The sequence below is a fragment of the Macaca fascicularis genome, chromosome 8, assembly GCF_037993035.2.
Source record: "Macaca fascicularis isolate 582-1 chromosome 8, T2T-MFA8v1.1".
Classification (NCBI taxonomy): Eukaryota; Metazoa; Chordata; class Mammalia; order Primates; family Cercopithecidae; genus Macaca; species Macaca fascicularis.
The window spans coordinates 31,492,676-31,520,397 of record NC_088382.1 but is presented as its reverse complement, the minus strand read 5'-3'; the positions used below and the strand labels follow the sequence as shown (position 1 = coordinate 31,520,397).

Below are 27,722 nucleotides of genomic sequence, written 5' to 3'. Positions count from 1 at the left end.
GGCTGGACTCTGACAGTGACATACCCTAACGTGTGAAGCTGGAGATAAAAGTGGCATCAGCAGGTTTTTCTCTGCCCTCCTCCTTGCTGTGTGTCCCAGTCCACTGGACCCAAACCAGCAGGATCTGTACCACCTGGAGCTTGGTAAAAAGGCAGATTTCTACCATCTGAAACGGGGTGGCGCCAGCAGCCTGCCTCTGCGGTGCTGATGCCCGCAGGGGTTTGGAGAGCCCCGCCCTCTCTCTGGCCCGTCCATTCACACAGCCATGTGCATTCATTCGCCCACCGGCTGCACTTGGATCTGGGCACTGTGCCATCGGGGTGCACCTTGCCCATTCTTTTTTTTTTTTTTTTGAGACAGGAGTCTCGCTCTGTCTCCCAGGCTGGAGTGCAATGACGCGATCTTGGCTCACTGCAACCTCTGCCTCCCGGGTTCAAGCGATTCTCCTGCCTCAGCCTCCTGAGTAGCTGGGATTACAGACAAGTGCCACCATGCTTGGCTAATTTCGCCATGTTGGCCAGGCTGGTCTTGAACTCCTGACCTCATGATCCACCCACCTCAGCCTCCGAAAGTGCTGGGATTACAGGCGTGAGCCACTGCGCCCAGCCTGCCCATCCTCCTTTCTACACAGCAGAGCCATGCACTTTTTACCTCTGCCTCCTGGGAGCCGCAGCGCTGGTTTGTGTGCAGAGTCTGCTTCTGTCACTTCACTTAAAAACGGCAAACCAATTTATTAACCATTTGCTCAGTAGAAGTTTAATGGAGAAATCGTTGTTTAAAACAATCAGTCGGAAAGAACAGCTCTTTTACAAACAAGTTATGGCAGTGGCGAGTCAAAACCCCAGTTTCAATTTCCTGTTCCTTTCACCTGCCCCTAGAAGGGGGAAGAGGCAGGTGAGCAGGAGAGATGGGGCCATTGAAATGGTAGCTAGAGGAATTACAAAAATACACTCTGATGTAGCAACAGGGTTGTGGTGAAACATGCCGGGGGCTGGGGAGGAACAATCGGGGAGGTTCTGGAGGCCACGAAGCCTGCAAGATCTGCAGACAGACGCTCAGTGCCTTGGGGAAGAAGGAATCCTGATTCCCAGGCGGCAGGTCTGGGGCTGGACACATGCTGTTTGGGGGATCACCTGGACGCCTGGGGAGACAGAAATGATTAAAAAATGGCAAACTTGATGGTTTTTCTCACCCTTTTCTATTCCCCCTAGAGACGGAAGCAGTGAAAGGGAGGCAAGGAAAAGCTATCAACCCAAAGAAATCGTTCCTAATGTAGCCCGAGGGGTCCTCAGCTCCTCCACATATCTGCTCCCCCAGACCCGGGTCTACTGGCCAGACTAATAGACTAAAGGGGAGGTCTGTGGGCTGTGACTTGATAGGCACAGCGGCAAGCCGCCTCCTGGGGAACAGTTCTCCCTGGTATTTGGAGCCCATGTGAAATAGTGCCCTTGTTTTACAGTTCTTTTGTTTGCAAGTGCTCTTTGAGCCGGAAGGCACTGATACCTGACCATGAATGAATGTGCTCAGTTTCCATTGCCTAGAAGGGTCAAAGCCTGAGGGTAGCAGAAAAGAGGAAGGCAGTATAGGGTCAGAGGAAAGGCAGGCAGACCCCCAAGACCAGCTGTGACAAGTTCTGTCTAGAGGTGGGCCTGCACCCCGACAGCTTTCCTTCCTAGGACATCATTACACTTTCTGAATAGGGTTTTTTGTTGTTGTTGTTTGTTTGTTTTTTTGAGATGGAGTTTCGCTCTTGTCCAGGCTGGAGTGTAACGTACACTATCTCAGCTCACTGCAACCTCCGCCTCCTGGGTTCAAGTGATTCTCCTGCCTCAGTCTCCCAAGTAGCTGGGACTACAGGCGCCCACCATGACGCCCGGCTAAGTTTTGTATTTTTAGTAGAGACGGGGTTTCACCATGTTGGCCAGGCTGGTCTCAAACTTCTGACCTCAGGTGATCCACCAGCCTCGGCCTCCTAAAGTGTTGGGATTACAGGCAAGAGCTACCACGCCCGGCCCTGAATAGGGTTCTTTATCCCATTCCAGTGTAAGGTGGCCCCACTTCTTCCCAGCCTTCTCCATGTCGATTAGTATTAGATATCTTAGAAGTCAAGGACAGCATTGGTAACGAGTCCCCCAAGATGGAGACATCTCCATCGTGTAGGGCAGGTTGGGGTGTGTGTATGTGGATGAAAATAAGGTTGAAGTCAGCTGTTATAGACTCATAAATACCCATATTGGAACTCACCAACTGTGCATGTTGGGGGAAAAGAAACAGAGAGATGGTTGCAGAAGGAGAAAGGAGAGTCATCAATAATACCCAAATGTGCTGGTTAATGTTTCCGGTTTCCATCCAGAACTTGACATCTGAGCAGAGCCACAGACTGAAGTTCCTTACCGGCTTTGTTTCAGTGCCTCTCAGTTGGAAGCATAACAGAAGATTAGAAAAACCAATTGCCCGGATACAGGCTCGAATCATTTTTTTAAAAATAAATGGATTCCTGTTAATGGGCCTGATTTTCAACTGTGTTTAGGTAAAGAACATTGCCATCGTTCAGAATTAGACATGAGCTTCAGTGTCCCTGAAGAGCCACTTTAAAGAAGAATGCCTTTAAGATTTGAAAGAATTCAACCCATGCTACTTCTGAATGATTTGCTGTTAGGTGCTGTGCAGATATGTGTTAGAAAGAAATAGGAGGCTTGTGAAGGATCCAAGAGTATGACTTCAGAAGCAGTGCAGGTTAATTTGGGGCCTTTGGAGATGAGTCATCCTGCTAAAATAAACACATCAGCTTTCTCTTCACAACTTAATACATGTGTCCATATTTGGTAGCAGGCCTGTGGTGAACATGCCGGCCTACCTGGAAAGGGGCCGTCTCCATGCTAAAGTGTGGGCACCAAACATTAGCATATGCACTAATATATCATCAAGGAAGGTTATTAGTGACACCGCTACCTCTGACGGTATGGGACGCAACATAAAACAGCACATGCAGATATTTTTTCTCTTATGCTCGGACTCAGGGAAAAGCCCCACTTGGGTAATGTTTTGGGGTGATTGTGAGGAACTGACTGGTTGTGTTAGGGCAATGATAAAATTTGGAAGTTTGTCCTCTTCCAATTTCATGTTGAGATGTGATCCCCAATGTTGGAGGTGGGCCTAGTGGGCGGTGTTTGGGTCATGGGGGTGGATCCTTCAGGAATGCCTTGGTGCCCACCCCGTGGTAATGAGTTCGTGGGAGATCTGGTTGTTAAAGAGGCTGGGACCTCCTCTTTTCTCTCTCTTGCCCCCTCTTGCCATGTGGCACGCCATCTCCCCTTGCCTTCTGCCATGAGTAAAAGCTCCCCGAGGGCCTCACCGGAAGCAGATGCGGGTGCTGTGCTTCTTGTATAGACTGCAGAACGTGAGCCAAATACACTTTGTTTATAAAGTACCCAGCCTCAGGTATTCCTTCATAGCAATGCAAAATGGATGAATACAGGCAAGTTTCTTAGCTATTTAAGGAGACGTATGAGACTCTGCAGATGATCATATTCCCATATACTAATTAAGGCACATAGCCTTGATGGTTGGGATTTTCCTAAATTTTCAGAAAATTCTACTGTGCTAGGTTGCCAGTGCCACTCAAAGTGATGTATTGGTTGATGGCCTAAGGAAAGTTGGGTTTTGAATGACCAGGTAATCAGTTAGAGTCTTTGATGTATATTATTAGACATGTGAGTTCGTATAAGTTGCCTGTGGGGGTAGGAACAGAGCAGAAGAAAGAGAGAACAAGGAAGAAAGAAGAGAGGAATAAAAGCAAGCAAAAAAACAAAACAAAACAAAAATGGCACGCTGGAAAGAATCGAAATGGAGGAAAGAAGATGAACCCCTTTAGTCCATATTCTAGTAGCTACTAGGTCCATTGGGCCAAATTCTCCACGTCTTGCTCAGTAATGATACCATTGACCACAAGGAATCAGTCCCTCTCTGGCAAGGTAGCAGGATGGACAAATGGCTTGTGGAAGGAGGAAGAGCAGAAACCACAACTCCTGATCTTAACAAGACCTCTTTGGCCAGGTAAAATGGGAAACTTTAATGTTTCCACGGAGCCAGGCACCCTGAGACCTGGGGAAAGGAGAGGGGATAGGTAAGCTGTCTTTGAAGATGAAATAACACCATCATAGCTGTGGTAATTGGACTCTGCTAATGGCTAAGAATAGGTCCTGCTCTCGGTGTTTAGAGACACAATCTCGAGGAAAGGTGAGCTGACTGGTTGCTATGGCAACCGGATGGGCATATTGGTCCACTTAACTGTCCCCATAGTAACTAAGCTCCTGGGGAGTGATAGAGGAATTAGTTATCTTAACATACTATTATTATCCCCATGGTAACCAGTCTCTAGCCAGAAGTGGTCAGCTTCAAGGTGCAATCATAGGAAAATATTTGCTGCCTAGAGAAAGGGTGGGCTGGACTCCTTGAGGGGTGTGTGTGTGTGTGTGTGTGTGTGTGTGTGTGTGTTTGGGGATGAATGTGCTTCTAGGCCTGGGAGCAAGGCTAAGACAGTTGGTGTGTGAGGTCTCTCCTTGCCCCCAGCTTATTGGTGCCCAACTCACTCATGGGTTGCAGTGGCCGGTACAGCTGGGAAGAACGCCCCTTCCAGGCTACACATTACCATTCTGGTGCAGGGTGCGCCGGCGCTGGCTGGACTGCATGCTCAGGACCAAGTACTGCCTCATAAACTCACTGAACCGCTTCTGATTGGCCAACTTCCGGGCCGACTTCCGGGCCCCAGTGAAGCCCCCAAATCTCTTCTGCAGCTGCTTCTGCTCCATCTCACCAGCCTCCTCCATGCCAGGCTCAGGCTCCTCCTGCTCCTGGAACAGGCTCCGGACTCGGGGCATTCGCCGCAGATGCTGCATCTCTGAAGCTCTCGGCTGGTAGAGAGCAGCCGCCACATGCTCTGGGGCGGCAGGGCTGAGCTGCCAAGAGCTCCTAGCCATGACCTTGGTGCATGGAGTCCAGAGGGGGCTGGGGAAGACCTTCTCTTCACACTCGAGGATGCACACCTGCAAAGATACGGGTGGGAGGAGGGGAGAAGGAACAAGAACCTCTGTTAATCCAGGGCGAGGGAGGAGATCCGGCCCAATGCACCAGTGCAAGTGCTTCTGAAGCATCTAGTTTATCAAGTAACGTGCAGCAGTTTTACACAGGTTTTTAGGTTCGTAGAATTTCAGAATTGGAAACAAACAGAGAATCATCTGACCCAGCTCCATCATTTTACAAAGAAATCAGGGCTCAGAGAGGTGAGCGTAACTTACCTCTGGTGTCACAGCACGTTAACATAGGAAGTTAAGACAGGATGAATGCGCCCAACACCACACCCTGTTACGTCTTTAGTCGAGTTTTTGGAGCCAAGCACAACTCATGACTGTCACCCATAAAGACTTTTATTTTGTTCTCTCCTCAGGCTTGTGGAAGGTCAGATGGGTTAAAGAAATTGGGGATGTGAAAGTATGTAGTCAAATCTGCAGGTTTATTTTAAGGTCACTGTGTAAAGATCTACCCGGATGTTGTTAATTTTTCATCCCTCGTACAGCAGTCGTCACTATCTGTGTATCATTTATAGCAAATGGGGGTCAAGACCCTGTGGGGTGTAGGCAGTCTGTACGTGCGAGGCCGAACCTGTGATCCAGTTCCAGGTTGGAGGAGAGATGCCATCGTCAGATGTGAGCCCAGCAGACCTGCCCCGTTCCTGGGAACACTCTGCTCTGCCTCTCCTGCCAACCCTGACTTCTAGCCACCAGCTGGACCGGCCCCCTCTTGGCTGGTTCTGACCTTGGCCCCCGTCCCCGCCCCGCCCCCCCACCACGTTCTTGGTTCTGATTGGGTCTCCTGGAAGCCTCTGCCCCCGGCTTTTCTTCCTATTTACTGTTTTGGCTTCACCCCTAATTTCAGTCCAGGTTTCTGGCCTTAGCCTACTGGAAACCCCTGACCTTGCTGCTGTGAGTCAGTAGGCAGAGCCTCTCATCATAGCATGGAGCTCCTGCCTGGCTTCCAGGGCACCTTCTGGGGCAGAGGCTGCAACTGTCTGGCCTGTATTCACCTCCCCTTCTCCTTATGCACAGAACACTGTTTTATTCCTAAAGGCAACATATATGTTTCCCAAGCTTCCTTGGAGTGATAAGTAGCTGACGACATAAAAATGGAAGTGTAGGCCGGGCGCAGTGGCACACGCCTGTAATCCCAGCATTTTGGGAGGCTGAGGTGGGTGGATCACGAGGTCAGGAGATCAAGACCATCCTGGCTAACATGGTGAAACCCTGTCTCTACTAAAAATACAAAACAAACAAACAAACAAAAAAATTAGCCAGGTGTGGTGGCACGCACCTGTAGTCCCAGCTACTCGGGATGCTGAGGCAGGAGAGTGGCGTGAACCTGGGAGGCGGAGCTTGCAGTGAGTGGAGATTGTGCCACTGCACTCCACTGTGGGTGACAGAGCGAGACTCCATCTCAAAAAAAAAAAAAAGGAAGTGTAATCCCAGCACTTTGGGAGGCTGAAGCGGGCGGATCACTTGAGGCCAGGAGTTTGAGACCAGCCTGGTCAACATAGCAAAAACCAATCTCTGCTAAAAAATACAAAAATTAGATGGGTGTGGTGGTGGGTGCCTATAATCCCAGCTACTGGGGAGGCTGAAGCAAAAGAGTTGCTTGAACCTGGGAGGCGGAGGTCGCGGTGAGCTATCACGTCACTGCACTTCAGCCTGGGTGACAGCGTGAGACTCTGCCAAAAAATAAAATAAAATAAAGAAATAAAAAGAAAAAAAAAAAAAGGAAGTGATCAGGCATCAGGTGGGGTTTTCAAGAAAGTAGGAGGCTGACTTAAGTGGGAAGAACATCCCGTTTTCCTCTTCCTCCAACTTTCTGCTTGGAATGTGGACATTTGGGCTGACATTGTGTTTGCAATCTAGAAACCATGCAGCGACTCAGAGGATGGGAGTCATGGGCTAGAAGCTGCCGACTGGCAGAGAAAAGAGAGGAGACTGGAGCTGCCACTGCAGCCCTGGGCTGTCCCCTCCTCACTCCTTGTGAGGAACTGAATCTATTGATTTCAGCCACTGTCACTTTAGGTGTTTGTTACTAGTGGGTGAATTTCATTCTTATCTGATGCAGTTGTCCTTCTGCTTGGCCTCTCGGTCCCTGTCTCTGAGTGGCACCTCACTTCCCAGCTGACTCAGATTTCAAACTCTGGGCATATCTTTTCCTCCCCTCTCACCGCCCCCATCCTGCCAGTCTACAGTTCTGCCCCTCCTCCCTCTCCCTCTACCACCGCCTAAGTGCCTGTTGGGCGAAGTGGGTCCCTAACTGATCTCCGCATCTCTGGTCTTTGCCACTGTCATCAATGTGGCACCTCTGGCAGGATACCCTTCCTGAAGAGTGACTAATCATGTCATTACCTTGCCCACAGCTGTCTAATTGTTTATTGTGTCCATAAAACAGCTCCAAACTCTTGAGCAGAGCATTCAAATCCCTCTACCACCTGGTCCAGCCCACCATCTAGGTCTTATTTCCGAGTCTTCATCACATGCCCCTTGAGGCCTATAAGGCTGTTCCTAGTGCCTTAAACACCTCAAAGCTCCTCACAGCCGCATGCCTTTCTCTCTGTCCCTCGAATGCAATGACCTCGTTGAATCCTTCCATCCGTTCTTTGGGACCCAGACAAGCTCCAGTGCTGCCCCTGTCTGATACCTTCTAGTTCTCTGGCAAGAATCGCTGTCTCCTGCCTCTGTCTTCCCACAGAACTTTGTATTCCTCTTGTGGAAATCTTAGTGCTTTATGTCATTAAATTGCAATACCTTCTAAGGCAGAATATGACAAGTTAGGGACCACATCTTACTCATGTTTGAATCCCTTGGAGGAATCTTCTCCTTCCGGTAAAGACCAGGGTTTCAGTGGAGGTTTGTCGAACTGAGCTGAATTAATCAAGAAGTCACTTTATATTTAGGTAAGAGTATAAAAGAAGGGAATGAAAAGAGGTGAGAAAGAGTCCCTGGAAGAACAGGGGTCGCAGCTAGTTGCAACCAGGACTGGAATGCCCCTAGTGCTTAGCATGCACACTGGTACAGCAGCACCTGTCACCCTGCTGCCACCCTTTGCTTATCTGATTACTCATCTGTCCCATTAGTCCAGGACTCCAGGATTCTTTTATTCTTTTTTTTTTTTTTTTTCTTTTGGAGACAGAGCCCACACCTGGTCTAAAGGGTCCCACACCTGGATGTGAGTCCCAATCATCTGCAGAGCTTTTAAAAACAGAATTTTGGCTGCGCGTGATGGCTCATGCCTGTAATCCCAGCACTTTGGGAGGCTGAGGCGGGCGGATCATCTGAGGTTGGGAGTTTGAGACCAGCCAGACCAACATGGAGAGACCCCATCTGTACTAAAAATACAAAAAATTAGCCAGGCATGGTGGCGCATGCCTGTAATCCCGGCTACTCGGGAGGCTGAGGCAGGAGAATCGCTTCAACCTGGGAGGCGGAAGTTGTGGTGAGCCGAGATTGTGCCACTGCACTCCAGCCTGGGCAATAAAAGTGAAACTCTGACTGAGAAAACAAAAAAACAGAACTTCAAGACTCAACTCAATCTCTGAAGAACAGAACCAGGGATTAAAACTTATCTTTACAAAGGAATTAAAAACTTAATTTTACAAAGGTCAGGTAATTCCAATATTTGCCTGGGTTTGCAAATCATGAATATAATTCGATCTTTGCATTTTATGATGCGGTTCAGTAATGTGTCCAAAACAACACGGTTAGATAACAGTATAACCTGAACAAGAACTCAAGGATGCCTTGCGGCCCGGTCCGAGACATCTACTCAGCTACCTCTGTGTGCTTGCAATATGAATTGTGGCAATCAATGCAAGAAAAAGGATTCGATGAGACCAAGAGCTGAGGTTTGGATGGAAGTATTGCCCGTATTCCAATGGACTGGAGGGGACAGACAGGGAATGGGTCTGACGGGAGTGTTCCTTTCCTTCCCTGGTAGGGTTTCCAAGAAGCAACCTGTCCAAGTCCACCTATTAGTCACAGGAGGTGACATTGGCCCCTAGTGATGCTCAAGCCATGGTTTTTCTGAGCATGCCTTTTTCATTTAGCTTTTACTCAGAGATACTTAACACATGCAACCTAGTTGCTGACAGAATGACCTCAGTAGGGAGATGCAGGGAACTACTTTTTCACACCTGCAATGTAACTGATTATAAAAAATTAAGGCAGCCCTCCCTTCCATAGATAGGGAGGGCTGCCTTAAGAACAATGGAATTGCAAACTTCTGGAGTATTCTATAAGAATTGTTACTGTGCTGGGCATGGTGGCTCCCGCCTATAATCCCAGTACTTTAGGAGGCCAAGGAGGGAAGCTCCTTTGAGCCCAGGAGTTTGAGAGCAGCCTGGGCAACATAGGGAGACCTCATCTCTACAAAAATAAAAATGTTAGTGGGGTGTGGTACATGCCTGCAGTTCCAGCTACTTGGGAGGCCGAGGTGGGAGGATTGCTTGGGCCTGGGAGGTCAAGGCCGCAATGAGCTGAGATTGCTCTACTGCACTCCAGCCTTGGTGACAGAGCGGGACTCTGTCTCAAAGAAAAAAAAAATGCTACTGGAGTTTGTTAGAATGCAAATTTGTAACCTACAGCATTGGATATTCTGACCCACTAAGTCAAGGTCAGAAGGGTGACCTTGTCTTAAATTGCATTAAGAGATTTAGACACAAAAACTAAGGCAACCAGTCCCCAAGAAAGAGCGTGGGGAAATTTAATTTAAACTCCCTAAAATTTGGCCTGGTGCAGTGGCTCACACCTGTAATCCCAGCACTTTGGGAGGCTGAGGTGGGGCCCATAAACTTGTATTTTTAGCAACAGCCCAGGTGATTCTGAGGCTGGATGATATCTGGAGAAATCCTGCTTTGAAACTTGCTCTGAGGAGGAAGAAACCATTACAGAACATGGTGGTTAAAGACTCCTACAGAGGGTGGCTCAAGCCTGTAATCCCAGCACTTTGGGAGGCCGAGACGGGCGGATCACGAGGTCAGGAGATGGAGACCATCCTGGCGAACACCGTGAAACCCCGTCTCTACTAAAAAATACAAAAAAATTGCCAGGCGAGGTGGCGGGCGCCTGTAGTCCCAGCTACTCGGGAAGGCTGAGGCAGGAGAATGGCGTAAACCTGGGAGGCGGAGCTTGCAGTGAGCTGAGATCCGGCCACTGCACTCCAGCCCGGGCGACAGAGCGAGACTCCGTCTCAAAAAAAAAAAAAAAAAAAAAGACTCCTACAGAGAAAGAGTCACTTGGGTCTGTACTTAGCCTGCTCCTGAAATACTTGGAAGAAAAGCAGCTAGAATCAATGTGTAGTATATTCTTTCAGATCAGAATCCTGTTGAGTTAGTACTCTACAGGAGTGGATCTCAACTGGGAGTGATTTTGCCTGCCAAGGGGCCATTTGGCAATCTCTGGAGACATTGTTGGTTGTCAGAACTGGGGTGTGTGTGTGTGTGTGTGTGTGTGTGTGTGTGTGTGTGTGTGTGTCTGTGTGTTACTGGCACCTAGAGGCCAGGGATGCCAGTAAACATCCTAAAGTGCCCAGGACATCCCCCACAACAAATAATTCCCCAGCAAAAGTGCCCATAGTGGCAAGTTTGAGAAACTCTGCTCTGCAAAGTCAACAGGGATGCAGAGAAGTGTGGCTAGCACTGGGAAAGCCATCGAAGGGTAGAGTGGGGGAGCTGGATCTGACCTTTGAGCATGCTTGGTCCAATCCTTGCAGAATAGGAGCCCCAAACTGCTTGTTGAATTGTTCTGCTCTGTCAGTTTACAGAAACAGGTGGAAGAGTTGTTAAACCTGGAGGTACTTAGATCTTCTGTGAGCCCCTGGGTTTCTAAGCCCAGATGGTAATTAGATTTTGTGTCAGGGAAAATGAAATTCTGTGATCAAACCAGATGCCACAGTCCAAACCCAGACTTGATGCACTGTTAGATAAATTAGATGCTAACAAAATCATCTCAACTCTTGATTTAGGAGAGGGTTTTGGGCAAATAGGAGGAAGGCAAATTCACAACAGCATTTGTAGCACCAGATGGGCATAGGAACTTAATTCCCGACCCTCTGGTGTGGGAAACTCACCAGCCTTTTTCCAGAGATGGGTTAATGGCTTATTAAGTGAGCTGGACACGTGTTGGCAGCCCACGCTGATGGCATTACTATATTAAGCCAGAATGCATATGGGCATCTGGAGTCTCATATGGCTGCCAAATTGATCCATAAAGCTGGGCTTATGGGGAAAGTGAGCAAATGGCCATTTGGGTGTCTGGGCTCAAAGATTAGGGTACAAAGTGGGAAACAGGCACATGAACCCATTGGGGATAAAAGGAGCAGCTCACAAAGGCGGTCAAGTTTCTGCCACTAGAGAGTCACACCACTTCTGACCAAGAGACATTTGGGAGCTATTTGCTTTCTAAGGTCCTGCTAGAATATCTGAGGACAAATACAGAAGATGAACAGCACAGAAGACAAACATATAAGGAACTCCTACTGCAAGTCACCTCATTAGAATTTTCATTCCATGAAGATAGAAAGAACTACCAAAAGGTAGTTTGTTTAGAAATAGATTTTAGGGAATTTTATTTATTGATTGAGACAGAATCTCACTTTGTCCCCCAGGCTGGAGTGCAGTAGCATGATCTCAGCTCACTGCAACCTCTGCCTCTCGGGTTTAAGTGATTCTTCTGCCTCAGCCTCCTGAGTAGCTGGTATTACAGGCATGCACCACCATGCCCAGCCAATTTTTGTATTTTTAGTAGAGACAGCTTTTCGCCTTTTTGGCCAGACTGGTCTCGAACTCCTGGCCTCAAGTGATCCACCTGTCTCGCCTCCCAAAATGCTGGGATTACAGGTGTGAGCCACTGCACCAGGCCAAATTTTAGGGAGTTTAAAATAAATTTCCCCACACTCTTTCTTGGGGACTGGTTGCCTTAGTTTTTGTCTCTAAAACAACTCAGTGAATCCAGTCTTTTCTCCTTGAGCTGATAAAGTAAGTACCATTCACAATTAGGTTAAAGGCCAGGACGTTGCAGTGGGTTTGGGTGTGAGTCATTTACCAACCAAAATTATAGTCTAACAACAAGCAGCCATACTTCAATAGTCTACTAGGAGCAGAAATAAAAAGTTTCTTGATGAAGCCGAGGATCCAGAGGACCCTGGGAAGAGCTTGGTGGAGGGACTGGGGAAGGGACCCTTGCTGAAATATGAGTCCCCCTGTCATTCACAGGATGGACATAGCCAAGGCCTGCCAGATTTGGAAATGGGATTTGAGTATCTACTTTCTAGGCATTTTGTTAAACTTAAACATAGGTTAAAAGTGAATACAAACTAGAAACAAAAACAAGCAGGCAGCCGCATCCTCCGGGGGGTTAGCAAGCACTGTGAAGGTGTTAGTCCTCCATTGTGAGGCTTTTACGGTCCATTTTCTGACTTGTTTCAAAGAAGTAAAGCTGAGAATGTTGTCTAGACCCCAGATATTTAAGATGCTATGGAGAGATGCAGACATGCTCCAAATTTTTGACTCTCTGAAAGATGCAAACGTAAAACCTTTACAGAGACTGCAGCAGATGTGCCTATTAGAAGACTAATGGTCTTAGAATCTTCCAGTTTCCGCGGGATGGGATGTGTTTATTGAGCTATGCTCTGTGCCACACACTGTGCTGCATGCTGGGATACCCAGCTCCGTCAGTAAAGAAAGCTCACTCCATATGGGGAGAGAGAGTCCTGCAGATACAACTAACAATCAGAACACGAGGAAGGAGGGCCCACTCCACTGGGGTGGGCGGAGAATCAGTGCAGTGTTCTCTTACCAGGGGACACTTAATCTGGGATTTGAAGTGCAAGTGGGATTTATGGATGGGGGAGGAGGCCGAGGCAGGCACGATGGCAGGGCAGGAAGAGAAGGCAGGATTTCTGGGAACTATGAAAAGTGATCGGGTCTGGAGCCCAGGAGAGAGGAGGTCAGGAGGGTGCCTCTAGGAGTTTTCTGCAGCCTAGGAGGAGCAGAAGGCCTGGGATGTATGGGTGGGTTCTCAGAGGGAGGTGAAAAGCAGAGAATCTTGGTGATCCTTTATGTGTAGGGGGTGGGGAGAGGACAAGGAACCAACACAGTAGCCAGAGTGGGGAAGAGAATGAGGCACATGGACGGAGAGAGGGCTGGGGTTCCTGAAAGAGGGAATCGTCAGCAGGATAGGAGCTCAGAGAGAAACATGGTGGATGAATAAGAGGAGACATTTACTGTAACCACGTAACTGAGGGCCAACTGTAGACTATATTTATGGAAAGTAATAATATTAATAGCATGGGAAATTGATCCTGGTATAATATAGTAAGTGAATTGGTTAACTGGAGATGCCCTGGGTAGTTATGACTGGTTGGAAAATGGGCTTGAAAACCACTGAGCCCAAGAGCTTGGTGCTTTGGGTCTGCTGGATTTTTATCTCCTCCTCTGTTATCTGGAGGTGGGAGACACCAGGGTGTGTTAGCCCCCCTGCAAATACGCGGTTCTACATTTGTACGTTTGCCTTAAGGAACTGTGGTGCTTCCGGTTGTTTTGAAAGGTTAAGGGGTTTAAAAGATGGCATCTTTTGAAGGAAGTTATTTGACTATAAATTAAAAAACAATTGAGCTATGCTGGATTTAATAGGAGAGGAGTAACTATGTGGACTGAAATGTAGATAGTTGACAAAGCAGTTTATTTAATGAAGAAAAATTTAATACTGGATTTGCACCTGAAGTTGGAAATTTAAAATATAAGACAGCATTTTGGTACTAAGGGGTTCACTGTTGAATTATCTGCAATATCTAAAATAAAAGGCACATACATGTTCAATCATTAGACAAATTACACGGTCCTTCTGTATCCACAGGGGATTGGTTTCAGGATACTAAATCTACAGATGCTCAAGTCCCTTATATAAAATGACTATGCGGCCGGCCACGGTGGCTCATGCCTGTAATCCCAGCACTTTGGGAGGACGAGGTAGGTGGATCACTTGAGGTCAGGAGTTCAAGACCAGCCTGGCCAACATGGTGAAACTCATCTCTACTTAAAATACAAAAAATAGTGGGGCGTGGTGGTGGGTGCCTATAATCCCAGCTACTTGGGAGGCTGAGGCAGAAGAATTGCTTGAACCTGGGAGGTGGAGCTTGCAGTGAGCTGAGATCGTGCCACTGCACTCCAGCCTGGGTGACAGAGTGAGACTCTGTCTCAAAAAACCAAAATAAAAATAAAAAGTAAATAAAATGGCTATGCACATCCTCCTGTATACTTTAAATCATCTCTGGATTACTTATATTACTTAATATAATGTAAATGCTGTGTAAATAGTTGTTATGCTGTATTACTTTATTTGTATTATTTTTATTGATATATTATTATTATTTTTTTCTGAATATTTTCTATCCATGGTTAGTTGAATCCTTGAATGTGAAACCTGTAGATACCGAGGGCCAACTGTAGACTATATTCATGGAAAGAAATAATAACATGGGAAATTTATTCTGGTATAATATAATAAGTGGAAAAAAGTAAAGACAGGTGTAATTTCTCTTTCTCTGACTTTCTCTGACTGGTGTAATTAAGGGTGATTTAAATTTCTCTTTTTTTATACTTTTCTGAATTTGCCACACTCTCTGAAATAAGTAACGTTATTTTAATCCTGGGAACGACCTGGCATCACAGGCAGGGCTCTTCCTGCAGCTGGTATGGTGGAAAGATCGCAAGGTTCTGGGTTGGAAGAGCAGCTCCTGTCTGCATCTGTTTCCTATGGGCCATGTGATGCTGGGCAAGTGCTGTGAGCTGTGGGAGAGGCCTTGGCTTCTCACTCAGAGTCTGCTCCGGAGTAGGGAGGGAGGAGGTAGTCAGGGAGGAGGACAGCCTCTCTGCCTTGCCTTGGGGACCTACCTCCAGGTTGAAGCTGTCCAGGGCTGGGCGGAGCTTCTCCTGGCATGTGAGACAGTCCCTCTGACAACTGCTGAACACACTGGAGAAGAGGCTGAGCAGCAGCAGGTCACAAACCAGGACTTTCATGGTGCAGGAGCAGGCAGCAGGTGCTGGAACATACAGGAAGCATGGCAGTGAGTACAGCCATTCTCGGGGGGCTGCTTAGGGCCGGAGACCCTAACCCAGAGGATGCAGGAAAGACACTCCTCTGCTGTCTGTGGCTGGACAGCACTAGGGGCCTGAGATTCACTTTCCAGGGGTGTAAATTGTCAAGGTCATAGGCAACCCGGCCCGACCACCTAGACTCAGTGTTCACGCACAGGCTTGCTAGTGTCTGGGTTCTTGGGTTGGTCCTGGGTGTCAGGACACCCCTGTGATTCCTGCCACCTGCCTGGCCTTGACACCACACAGGCACTTTTGGGAGCAGCTGTGTGGTGGCAGAGAGAGCTTTCTTGGAAGCTGAAGGCATCGCTTTGCAGCTTACCAGCATGTGACATTAAATCAACCTCTTCGAGCCTCAGTTTTCATAGCCCATAAAAGGGGCACAGTGGCACCTGCCTTATCACAGGCCTATTGTGAAGATGAAGTGAGATCTGTAAGGGGAGTTTTGCAAAGTGCTGTGCAAAAGTAAGATGAGTAAAATACGAGATTTATTAATGACTCAAGTGCTTCCTTTCATCCTCCTGACCTTCCCTGCTGCAGCCAGGAATGCCCCCAACCCCCATACCCTGAAATCTCTCTTCCAGGTACTTGCCTCTTATCCCTGCTAGATGTGAGCTAGTGCTATGGTCTATCTCTGTCTCCCTAAAATTCCCATGTTGAAATCCTAACCTCCAAGGTGATAGTATTAAGAGATGGGATCTTTGGGCCAGCCACAGTGGCTCACGCTTGTAATCCCAGAACTTTGGGAGGCCAGGGCAGGTGGATCACTAGAGGTCAGAAGTTCAAGGCCAGCCTGGCCAACATCATGGCAAAAACCTGTCTTTACTAAAAATACAAACATATATACATATATATCCAGGTGTGGTGGTACACACCTGTAATCCTAGCTACTTGGGAGGCTGAGGTGAGAGGATTGCTTGAACCCGGGAGGTGGAGGTTGCAGTGAGCCGAGATCGTGCCATTGCATGCCCACCTGGTTGACAGAGTGAGACTCTGTCTCAAAAAAAAAAAAAAAAAAAAAAAGAGAGAGAGAGAGATGGAACTTTTGGGAGGTGATGAGATCATAAGACTAGAGCCCATATGAATGGGATTAGTGCCCTTGTAAAAGAGGCCCCAGCGAGCTAGCTAGTCCCATCCACCACTTGAGGACACAGCAAGAAGGCAACAACTAAGAACCAGGAAATAGACCCTCACCAGACAGTGAATCTGCAGACATCTTGATCTCAAACTTCCCAGCCTCCAGTACTGTGAAAAAGAAGTTTCTGTTATTGGCAGGGCACAGTGGCTCATGCCTGTAATCCCAGCACTCTGGGAGGCCGAGGCAGGTGGATCACTAGAGGTCAGGAGTTCGATACCAGCCTGGCCAACATGGAGAAACCCCATCTCTACTAAAAATACAAAAAGTAGCCAGAAATTGCTTGAACCCAGGAGGCGGAGGTTGCAGTGGGCCAAGATCACGCCACTGCACTCCAGCCTGGGTGACAGAGCAAGACTCCATCTCAAAAAAAAAAAAAAAAAAAAAAAAAACCAGTAATTTCTGTTGTTTATAAGCCACCCAATCTACGCTCTTTTGTTACAGTCACCTGGACAGACTAAGACAGTTGGCTTTCTGAGCACAGGGCCATGTTATTCACCTTGGCATTCCAGGCCAAGCACATGTCCTGGCATGTGGAACTCGCTATTTAAAATTGAACAAAGAAACTATTCTAAGATAGTAGCTCCAAGGATTGGTCGATTGGATCAGTGGTTTGCAATCTTATGTAGGATTGCCTGAAAGGTGTGCAGTTTTCACTGTTTCTCCTTGAAACTTATCTTTTGATCAAGCCTTCTGAATCTGAAAGATGCTTTCCTGGACTGTATCGTTTTGGGTCCCTGTAGAACCATCTTTAGGTGTAGGATTAAATGGAAAGGGAACAAAGAACTTTCTAGAAATGTAAATGTTCTTGATTGAAGTCGCAGGAGTGTATCCATTTGCCAAAACCCATTGAGTTGCAGATTTATATTCTGTGCATTTCACTGTATGCAGTTCCCTTAATGAAGAGTTCAGTGCAGAAAGCCAAAAATGACTGCCTTTATTGCTCTTTCTTCAGTTGATATTGAGGAACTGTAGAAGGTCTTGCTACTCCAATGCACCCTGCAGACCAGCTGGAATCTTGTTAGAAATGCAGATTCTTGGGCCTCACCCCAGAACCACTGAATCAGGATCTGCGTGTCTTTTTGTTTTTGTTTTGAGACAGTCTTGCTCTGTCACCCAGGCTACACAATCTCAGCTCACTGCAACCACCACCTCCCCAGTTCAAGAGGTTCTCGTGCCACAGCCTCCTGAGTAGCTGGGATTACAGGCACATGCCACAATGCCTGACTAATTTTTGTATTTTTAGTAGAGATGGGGTTTCACCATGTTGGCCAGGCTGGTCTCGAATTCCTGACCTCGTGATCTGCCTGCCTCGGCCTCCCAAAGTGCTAGGATTACAGGCACGCACTACCAGGTCCCACTAATTTTTTGGAAGGATCCGCATTTTTAGCAAGATTCCCAGGTGACTTATATCCGTGCCAAAGTTTGGGAAGTGCTGGTATGAAAAGGATGTGAACAAAGGAGGGACCTGCAACTGAGCCCACCCCAGTTCTTCTTCTTGTGCATCATCAAAGCATTTCATACCCAGAGGATGACGGTAAGTATGGGATGCTCAATAAGTGTTTGTTAAATCAATGAGTTGAATTTTTGTTTGTTTGAGATGGTCTCGCTCTGTTGTCCAGGCTGGTATGCAGTGGTGCAATCACGGCTTACTGCAGCCTTGAACTCCTGGACTCAAGTGATCCTCCCACCTCAGCCTCCCAAGTAGCTGGGAGGATTGTTTGAGCCCAGGATGCCTGGTTAGTTTTTAAATTTTTAGCAGAAATGAGGTCTCGCCATGTTGTCCAGGCTAGTCTTGAACTCCTGCCCTCAAGTGTTCCTCCCACCTTAGCCTCCCAAAGTGTTGGGATTACAGGCATAAGTCACTGCACCTGACCAATTAATTCACATTTGAGATGGGTTTTGAAACAAATAATGAACACAGTGCCTATATAAATGACTGTATCGCAAATGCATTTGAGATTAATTTTTCTTCTTTATCCCAAGGACCAGGGCTTTAGTTGAGATTTATTGCCTGGGTTATTGTAATAGCCTCCTAATTAGTCCACCTAATGTTCTGGCTTCCCCCCAAGCCATCTTCAATCTGATGATGTCACCATTTATTTAAACTAATTTTATAACCTCATTGCTGTCAGGAGGAGCTCCAAGGACTTAGCACCGACCGATTCTTGCCTCATCTCCTAGCACCTAACCTCGCATAGCCTCTAGTCTCCGCCAATCATGTATAGCTCCGAACTGTATCAGGCTCTTCATGTTTTTTTTTTGAGACAGAGTCTTACTCTGTCACCCAGGCTGGAGTGCACTGGTGCTATCTCGGCTAACTGCAACCTCTGCCTCCTAAGTTCAAGTGATTCTCGTGCCTCAGCCTCCTGAGTAGCAGGATTACAGGTGCCCACCACCACATCCGGCTAATTTTTGTGTTTTTAGTAGAGACGGGGCTTCACCATGTTGGCCAGTCTGGTCTTGAACTCCTCACCTCAAGTGATGTGCCTGCCTTGGCCTCCCAAAGTGCTGGGGTTGCAGACATGAGCCACCATGCCTGGCTTCTTAATGTCTTTTTATCTTGGCACTTGCTCTTCCCTCTGCCCGGAATATCCTTCTCCAACTCATCCTTCACACACACTTCTAGCATCATCCCTTCTGGGAAGCCATGTCCACCCCATGGTCTGAGTTAGATCAGTCTCCTCTGCTGCCCTGGCATCTGGAAGAGCACATCATAGTGGGAGGTCAGCGAGCCTCAGGGGCTCCATCCATCAACACCGGCGCAACAGACGCACGCTGCAGAGTGGCGGTGATGTGTGCTTTCTCATCTGCTAATGACTACAGACTGCCTGCTTCCCACCGCAGCTCTGCGGCTTGCTAGCTGTATTTGACCTCTCATTTCCTCATCTGCACAAATGGGATGAAATTAGTACCTGTCTCAGAGGATGATTAGTGGGTTAATGTTTGTAAGCAATTAAAATAGCACTGACAGGCAATAAGCATATATATGAGAAGGAAAGAACCCGGCATGCAGCATTCACTCTAACACTGTTTTTTTGTTTTTTTTTTAGATGGTGTTTCACTCAGTTGCCCAGGCTGGAGTGCAGTGGCACAACCTTGGCTCACCGCAACCTCCACCTCCCAGGTTCAAGCAATTGTCTTGCCTCAGCCTCCTGAGTAGCTGGGACTACAGGAGTTCACCACCACGCCCAGTTAATTTGTGTAACATTAGTAGAGGTGGGGTTCACCATGTTGGCCAAGCTGGTCTCGAACTCCTGACCTCAGGTGATCCACCCACTTCGGCCTCCCAAAGTGCTGGGATTACAGAAATGTGCCACCGTGTCTAGCCTTACGTTTCTCATTCTACGAAATTTCTGTCTTTCTAGATATTTTTGTAGTGTTCCAAACAGCGTGGTTGTGCCCTCTGCAACCACATGGTGGCAGTGGCTATACGTCGCAGAAGAAATGGAAGGGAGGAGAAAAGGAGCTGTTTCCTTTCCTTCCTAATATGAGGTTGTAATACAGAATGTGTGCATCAGCTGAGCTGACAAGCTGTGACAGATGTTAGCGAAATGCTCTCTGGCTGAGGTTTTTTGTGAACTTCATTAACCGGGGCAATTTGCACATTCAGGAAATGTTGGCTGGTTTGACTGATGTTTGCCATCTCAAATTCTGGGTAAATGGGATTTAGAGGAGAGGTGTAAAAGGTAGATGAGCTTCTGGGACACATAGTGCATGCTCCATTTGCAGGTGAAATGTGGGGCCCTACACCTTGGCATTTGGGGAGACGTTGTTGAGTGTCCTTGGCTCTAGCCAAGCCCTCCCTGTGGGTCAGAGGCACATGTACCTTCCGGACTCCAACCTCCCGGCCCTTCTCTGTCTCCCCTCAGTTTTAACAATTGACTCCACTGATTATTCGAGGAGTCATCCACACTCAACGCTATCCATTGCCCCCTGCAATTCACAGAATCCGCAAAATGGAGATGGCCACATAGTTCCCTCCACCCCGCAGGTGGCTTGCAAGCTTTAAAATGAGACGAATGTCAGTGAAAACTCAAAATTATGTAAATATCATTATAAAAGAGACAGCATTCTGTATTTTCTCATACACCTCCCAACACCTACTACAATTGTGTTCTAGGTTAAATCAGATTTTGGACTTTGAAAACTCAGCCGATGTTTTTCATTTGTAAGAAGTCTTGACTATATCTATATGCTGGATGATGCTCTGTATTTAAATGGAGATGAGTACTTAGTTAAATCACGAGTTGTATTTGTGTTTAAACCTTACACTGTGGACCTGTGTGACTGCGGACAAGTCCTGAGATCCTCAGTCTTTTCAGCTGCAAAGTGGGGATAATAACAGGTTTGTTGTTACATTGATGCTGCAATTTTATACTTTGTAACGATGGGACTGTGTGCAAATTATTTCACTTCTGTGAGCCTCAGTCTTCTCAACTGTGAAATGGGAATAGTGACAGGTTGTTGCTATTTTTATACAACCATAGCAGACATCAGTAAATAAAAAGTTACCTGTGTAGGTTGAATTTTATATGGTTGTATTTCACTTGGTGAGCCAAGCTCAGCTAATACTTCTATGTGGCAATACTATATTCTGGGCATCTCATATTGAATAAAGAAATATTGAATTGCCTTTTCTTTTGGCAATGACACCTCATAAATTTAATTGTGCCTTGCTGTTTATAAAAATAAAATACTGGTATGGTTTGGCCTTAATCGATTTGCGTGTAATCTTGCTTCCAAGGGCAATATAATTAGTTGCTTATCTGTTTGGAGAATCACATATGCAGCTTTAGCCGAAGCTCAACCCTAATTAAGTTTTGTCTTATGACCTATGCAAAGGCCTGTAATTTTGATGCTGCCAGCAGAGAAGAGAAGAGGGGACTGGTCTTGCTAGAGGCAGATACACCTCCATCCTTTTCATCACTTTTCATCAACCACATGTAGAGAACATTCTTGACAGGTTACCAAAAAATTTTATATTCATATATTATACAACCCTATAATCTAGGGTTAATATCAACCCACCTTTTTAAGATGAACATAAACTCTTAGAGGTTAAGCAATTTGACTAGGATCATCCAGTTTATAAGTAGCAGAGCCAGGACTTAAACTCAGGTGTGTTGACTCCAAATCGTGTGCTCTGGGAAACCATAAACTTTACACACTGTTTCTGCTTTTGGAAGGTTGCCAAATTCTGACGGAATCTCATTGTGGTGGAATCTATTTGCATTTCATAGCAATCATATTACTATGACTTTAGAGCACTATGAGCGAGGCTCTGCGCTAATTGTTATCATCCCCGTTTTATAGTTGAGCAGATTGAGGCTTAAGGAGTCGACATAACTTCAAGTGGCAGAGCTGGGACTCATGTCTGATCCTGCCCGTCAGTGATCCCTGCAGCTGTCTTTGTGTAGGAGAACTCATTCAGGGACTTCCTCTTGTTCTGAACTCTGCACTCCCTCTCTGATGACAACCCTTTTTTTTTTTTTTTTTTTTTTTTGAGATAGAGTCTTGCTCTGTTGCCCAGGCTGGAGTTTAGTGGTGCTATCTCGGCTCACTGCAACCTCTGCCTCCCGGGTTCAAACGATTCTCCTGCCTCAGCCTCCTGAGTAGCTGGGATTACAGGTGCCCGCCACCATGCCTGGCTAATTTTTTTGTATTTTTAGTAGAGACGGGGTTTCACCATGTTGGTTGGACTGGTCTCGAACTCCTGACCTCAAATTATCCTCCCACCTCAGCCTCCTAAGGTGCTGGGATTACAGGCATGAGCCACTGTGCCCGGGCTGATGACAACCTCTTTATTATTGCTTCTCCCCAGTTCACAGAGGGATCCTTCATTGCGCACCAGCTGCATGTCCATTGGAAGATAGGTTGGTCTTCCCCATGCCCCATTTCTTAGACCCATTGCAGACAAGACTCCTACAATAGAGCTTGTGCTTATTTACCAGCTATTATGGAGAGAGGCTGCTTTGGTTTCTTTTCCTCTTCTGGCTGATACCATTACACTTCAAATGTCTCTCCTCTGATCTAAATTTCCACCTGGAAAGAGGGGGACGGCATAGAGGAGGTGGAGGAAAGAACAATTGCCCAGCCCAGCACAGGTCAAGCATTCCCTAGGCTGGGGAGAAATGAATGAGCGAGAGCTGTGCTCAGAAACAAGAGTCCTGGCTTCTAGTCCGGCTCTGTCGTTACCTGTGGGATTTTAAGCAAGATCTTTTCTCTCTCTGGGCCTCAGCTTTTCCCTCTATAAGAAGAGGCAGTTAGATGAGATGGTTAATATTCTTTGATTTTATGAATGGCCAGATATTTGTACTTTCCAGGAAGTGAGAAGGGAGGGAAGAAGGGAAGAGGAAAAGGAGATGAAGGCTTCATGGGGAAGTAGCTTCCGGGCAGCATGGGAGGAAAGCCATAGAAAGGATGTGGAGGGGGCAAAAGACACATGTTCAGGGCTGCTGCAGGTGGGAAGATAGCCCTCAACTCCCATCCTCCTGGTTCTGGGCCACACTCCCACATATACTGGCAACATAATTTAAATAGATTTTGGAAAGCTTTTATTCACTTTTAGCTGGGTGTATTAGGATGCATCTGCAATCCCAGCAACTTAGAATGCTTGAGCCCAGGAGTTTGAGACCAGCTTGGGGAACATAGTGAGACCCCTATCTCTACAAAAAAAAGAAAAAAAAAAAAAGAAAAAAATTAGGTACGTGTGGTGGTGCAAATCTGTAGTCTTAGCTATTCAGGAGGCTAAGGCAGGAGGATAGCTTGAGCCCAGGAGGTTGAGTCTGAAGTGAGCTGTGATTGTGCCACTGTACTCCAGCCTGGGTGACAGAGTGAGACCCTGTCTGTAAACAACAGTAACAACAACAACAAAAGACCAGCCTGGGCAACACAGCAAGCCCTCCAACTCAAAAAGAAAGAAAGAAAGAAAAGCTTTTATTTACTTTTATGTAATAAAATCATTCAATGTTCTTTTCTAAAATATTGGAATATTGGAAAACACAGATAAACAGCAATGAATCTAGAACAACAATCTTCAAACTTCTTTTTTTTTTTTGAGATGGAGTCTCACTCTGTCGCCCAGGCTGGAATGCAGTGGTGCGATCTCGGCTCACTGCAACCTCCGCCTCCTGGGTTCACGTCATTCTCCTGCCTCGGCCTCCCGAGTAGCTGGGACTACAGGCACCCATCACCACGCCCGGCTAATTTTTTTGTATTTTTAGTAGAGACGGGGTTTCACCATGTTAGCCAGGATGGTCTCGATCTCCTGACCTGGTGATCTGCCCGCCTTGGCCTCCCAAAGTGCTGGGATTACAGGTGTGAGCCTCCGCGCCCAGTCAAACTTCTTTAAATTTGTACCCCTAGCAGTCGATTTTGAGTACACATTCCTAATTTATTTATAAGTTACATACTTTATAAAATCCACTAAAATGCAAATTAAGAAAGGTAAGATAAAAACAAAAGTCTCAATTTCCTGAAGCCCGTTGTGAGTTTGGAGGAAGCCAGAGCTCTGGCCGCCCTGTGCTCCTGGCACTTGCTCTGTGCGGCTCCTATCAGGAACTCCACACACCGTTCCTTGGCCAAATGAATGAAAGAATGAATGGAGATGGAGGGTGGGGGGAAGATTGCAGGCCAATGTGGAAAGAGGGGAGGTTGGATCTGAGCCATTGTGGGATGGCAGAGCTGGGTGCACGGTGAGGCATGCTATCTACTCCACCTGCTAGGCTGGGCCCGCGGGCTGATGATTTTGTGCTTCTGCAATGTTGAAGCAGCTGCCAGTATTTTGGGGAAAAAAAAAAAACCCACAGGATCATGGAAAATTGAGACTGAAACTAATTGTAGCCTATCCAGGGAGATGCCCAGAAAACTGGCTTGTCCCTGAAATTGATGTGCTCCAAATCTCACGACTAGTTTGTGATTAGATGGAAAGCTTTATGTTCGATTGTGGGATTTAAATAAAGGCATTTAGAAAATTCAGTTTGCTTCATGATAGCCCAGCAATTCAAGCCACTACCAGTCATTCATTGTCAGGACGGCTCCTGTTTTCTGAGAAGGGTCCGTCCCTTCCTAAGACATCTGAGGAGTAGCTCCACCCAGACCCGGAACGCAAGAGATTTCAAAGCTTCCTTCGTGGGCTTTGGGAGCTGTGGAGCTGGATGGGGAAATGAGGGATCGCTGAACCATGTCAGTGCAAGTAAAGAACGCTCACCTGAAACTTCCCATTCCTACCCGTGTGCATATGTGCGTGTGCGTATTAGCACAAAATAAACATGCAGACAAGCTTAGCTCACTGCCTGGTGCAGAGTGGGTTTCAAGAAATGTTAATTCCGTGGCCCTCCTTTTGTGTGTTTGACCTGGCTGCTGCCTCCCTCTTCAAAGCTCTTGACCCATCCAGATTCCACCTGCCTTCCCACTTGGTAGAATCCCAGGAATCCCAGGAGGAAGTGCTCCTTCTCCCAAATTCTTCTAGCACTTGCTCTCTGGATTATGCGATTTAGGACTGAATTACACCCAGCTTTGCATGGTCCTCTAATTGTTTCTCATGTTTGTGTCATGTCTCTCCTCTACCCCCGACCCCACTAGGAGTTCACAAGCACCCCTGACCATAACGGGGAGATGAACTGGAGCCAGAATGGCTTGGCTCAGTCCTGACCCTGCCATGTACTGAATAAATCATTTAATCTCTCAGGTTCAGTTTCCCCAACTGCAACACAGAGATAATGGCACCACCTCACAGGGCTGTTGCTGGGATAATAGTTGTGAAAGCGCCTAAATCGTTGTACAAATGTAAAGTGCTGTTATTATCACCTCCGCTGAATCTAGTAGAGCCCCTGCAAGCCTCCCTGCCTGGTGGAGTGTAGACGATAACTACCTGATTGATTGAATACAGAACAGCTTTGTGACAGCTCCTGTCATAGGCGCCAGGGAGCACAGGTTTGAGCCTAATCCTGCAATCACTCCCTTCATTGACAATGCAAACTCGCCAGCATTTTACAAATCCCTAAGTACTCTCAGCCTTCAGCGGATAAAGCAGGGGCTGCCGCCCTGTGGGCAACAAAACCGCGCCCTCAAAACAACCCGAGGCTGCACCACAGCACCCTTGACAGGCAGCACTGGTGGCACATGGAGATATAAAAGCTGCTGCTTTTACTGAGGTGAGGATGGTTGGGGATGGGTTTTCCAGGGACCCTCCTCTGCAGAAGACTCAGCAAGCCCAAAGGAGCACGAATCCTTTTTGTTAAAGGTAACACAGCCTCAGTGGAAGCTTATAGAATATTTCTCTGCCACACTTTACAAATGAGAAGAAAAGAGGGTGCAGGCTGTAGCCACCCACAAGCAGCGAAAAAGAGCAGTATTTGCTTTGGGAGGTTTTGATAAGAAGCCAGGCAGTTACTTTTCCCATCTATGTTGAAAACTCTGGTTTGGGCTTGCTGGCGAATGCCGTGCAAAGCTCATCTTTTGTTAGTCTGCCGAACAATGTTATTGGTTATAATTGGGGCAATTATGGGCTGCTTGAGGAAGCTAAACACAGATGTTTAAGCGCAGGAACAGGGTATTCAAGTCCAAAGCAGTTTGCTTTAAATAGTCCATTTCCCGAATCATCCTGCCTTACTTGAAATTCCCCCAGAACTTGCCCATGTTCAGAGCGAGATTGGGGGAGGAGGGGCTGGGTAGTGAAGCCTGGGGAAGCAAGACCGAGGGAGAGAGGCGCACAAAGAGAGGAGGAAGAAAGAAGGTGGCCGAGAGAGCCTCCAGAGTTGGGATGCGGTGACTATGAACGGAGTATTCTGTATGACCTGGGCAAAGACCTTTAGGTGGGGGAGATGGGCAGGGGGAGAGAGATGCCAAGCAAGAGAAGAGCCCTCTAAATGAATCAGGTTCTGGGAGACCAAGGTCACGCCCGTAGAAATGCCCTCTGGAATTCACACGCCGTGGCGCTCAGCAGTGTGTGTACACAGGTGAAGCACACTCCCCAGGTCTGGCGCTTCCCCATTATTTGTAGCAATTTCTGTTGGGGGCAGAAGGGAGAAGGGCTCCCTGTGGATTAAAAACTCCCATCTGGATGGCATGAAGTTCAGTGATAGGCGGAGAAGCAGCCTGCACACCGCATCGGAGAGGAAAGGAAGCCACGGAGAGAAAACCCTCATGAGGGGGCCAGGGGCTTCCTGGAGGCCGCCCCGTGGAAGGCAAACCCCCTCCCAAGTGCCTGCCCCTCCCCTGACCTCACTCCTCCAGCAGCCTCCTTTCGACACAGAGCAACAACCACGTAGGGGCCACAGCTGGGGAAGCAAAACTTTTCCTCATTTCCAAGTTCCCCTCTTTCTGTTTCTGCATCTGTCTGCGGTTAAGAAAGAGCCTTAGCCCTCCCCCGTTCCCCACCATCCAAGCGCTGCAAAGGAGATGAATGAAGAAACCATCTCGCAAGAGGCCAGCAGCATCCACACTGGACAAAGGAGAGAGGCCGAGGAGCCAGACCCCGGTGGCCCTGCCCTCCCGGAGCTCCACGCAGTTAGTCCAGTTAGTCGCGGTCGGGCTGGGGGCCCCGTGCAGTTGCCTACCTGAGAGCTGTCAGTCCCCGGCTCCCTCCGATGGATGTGAGGCTCGGTTCCGCTGTCTCAGCCACACCAGCATATATATCCTCTCCCCCACGCACAGCCCTCCCCTTCCCTGCCCACCTCCATGACACATACACACACTGACCCCCTTCAGCAACCAAAGAGCAGAACCTGCAAGCCTTCTGGCTGCTCCCTTTCCCCGGCTCTGCCATCAGACCTGTGACATCCCCACTTCCCCATCAATCCATTCTCAAGCCTGCTTCACCTGGACTCTGTTCAGCCAGGATCCCACAGCTGCCTTCCCTGTGCTTCCAGAGGCTCTGCGAGGACTGACGGGGAGCTCTGGCAAGTCAGAAAGAAAGCCTCCTGGTGACAGTGACGAGGCAGACCCCAAATCCTGGACTCTCCTTGAGCAACCTTTTTGCCTGAGGAGTGAAGAATAGGAGGCAGGCAGAAGGCAGGGGAGCTCACGCCAGGCTCCCACCGGCACGGAGGAGCCCAGGGCTGAGCTAAGCCAAGCCCCCACCTAATGTCACTGCCCCTAACTAGGCCACTCAAGGGGTGGCTCTACCTGCCCTGGGCCAGGTCAGGAGGCATTTCCACAGGTGCCCACAGCATGGTGCGATGGAGAGCGCTGAGACTCAAGGCTCAGATGGAAGTGTCTGAAATTCGGCTGTACAGTCAGAGCAAGGCACATCTCTTTGTGAACCTCAAGTCCTCCTTCTGGAAAACGAGTCTAACACTGCCCAGGATGGTTGTGAGTAGAAAAAGGAGATTCTGTTTGAATCTGCAACACACGAGGCCCTTAATGAATGTGCTGCATCCTCCCTCTCCTCTCAGCCCCCTTTTCACG

The 27,722-nt window shown here is 47.7% G+C and overlaps 1 protein-coding gene and 1 long non-coding RNA gene across 7 annotated transcripts in view; one reads left to right on the top strand and one right to left on the bottom strand.

Moving 5' to 3' along the window:
• Window positions 1-729: 729 nt before the first annotated feature.
• PNOC (prepronociceptin) lies at window positions 730-27,203 on the bottom strand. Of its 6 annotated transcripts, none has more exons than XM_074000576.1 (4): window positions 27,135-27,203; window positions 14,975-15,123; window positions 4,593-5,045; window positions 730-1,141 (listed from the first exon to the last, which is right to left on the bottom strand). In XM_074000576.1, exons 2-3 carry the CDS (start codon window positions 15,098-15,100, stop codon window positions 4,641-4,643), a joined length of 531 nt encoding a protein of 176 aa, XP_073856677.1. In that variant the 5' UTR covers window positions 15,101-15,123; window positions 27,135-27,203; the 3' UTR covers window positions 730-1,141; window positions 4,593-4,640. The 6 variants fall into 6 exon arrangements, with proteins under 6 accessions (XP_073856677.1, XP_005562999.1, XP_005563000.1 ...); XM_005562942.4 differs by having other exon boundaries at window positions 4,652-5,045; XM_005562943.4 differs by lacking the exon at window positions 27,135-27,203 and adding an exon at window positions 26,873-26,923.
• Window positions 17,620-27,722, top strand: part of LOC135964703 (uncharacterized) — a 49,583-nt gene continuing 39,480 nt past the window's right edge. The window contains exon 1 of the long non-coding RNA XR_012417170.1: window positions 17,620-17,847. This is a non-coding gene — a long non-coding RNA (uncharacterized lncRNA). The remainder of the gene's footprint in view (window positions 17,848-27,722) is intronic.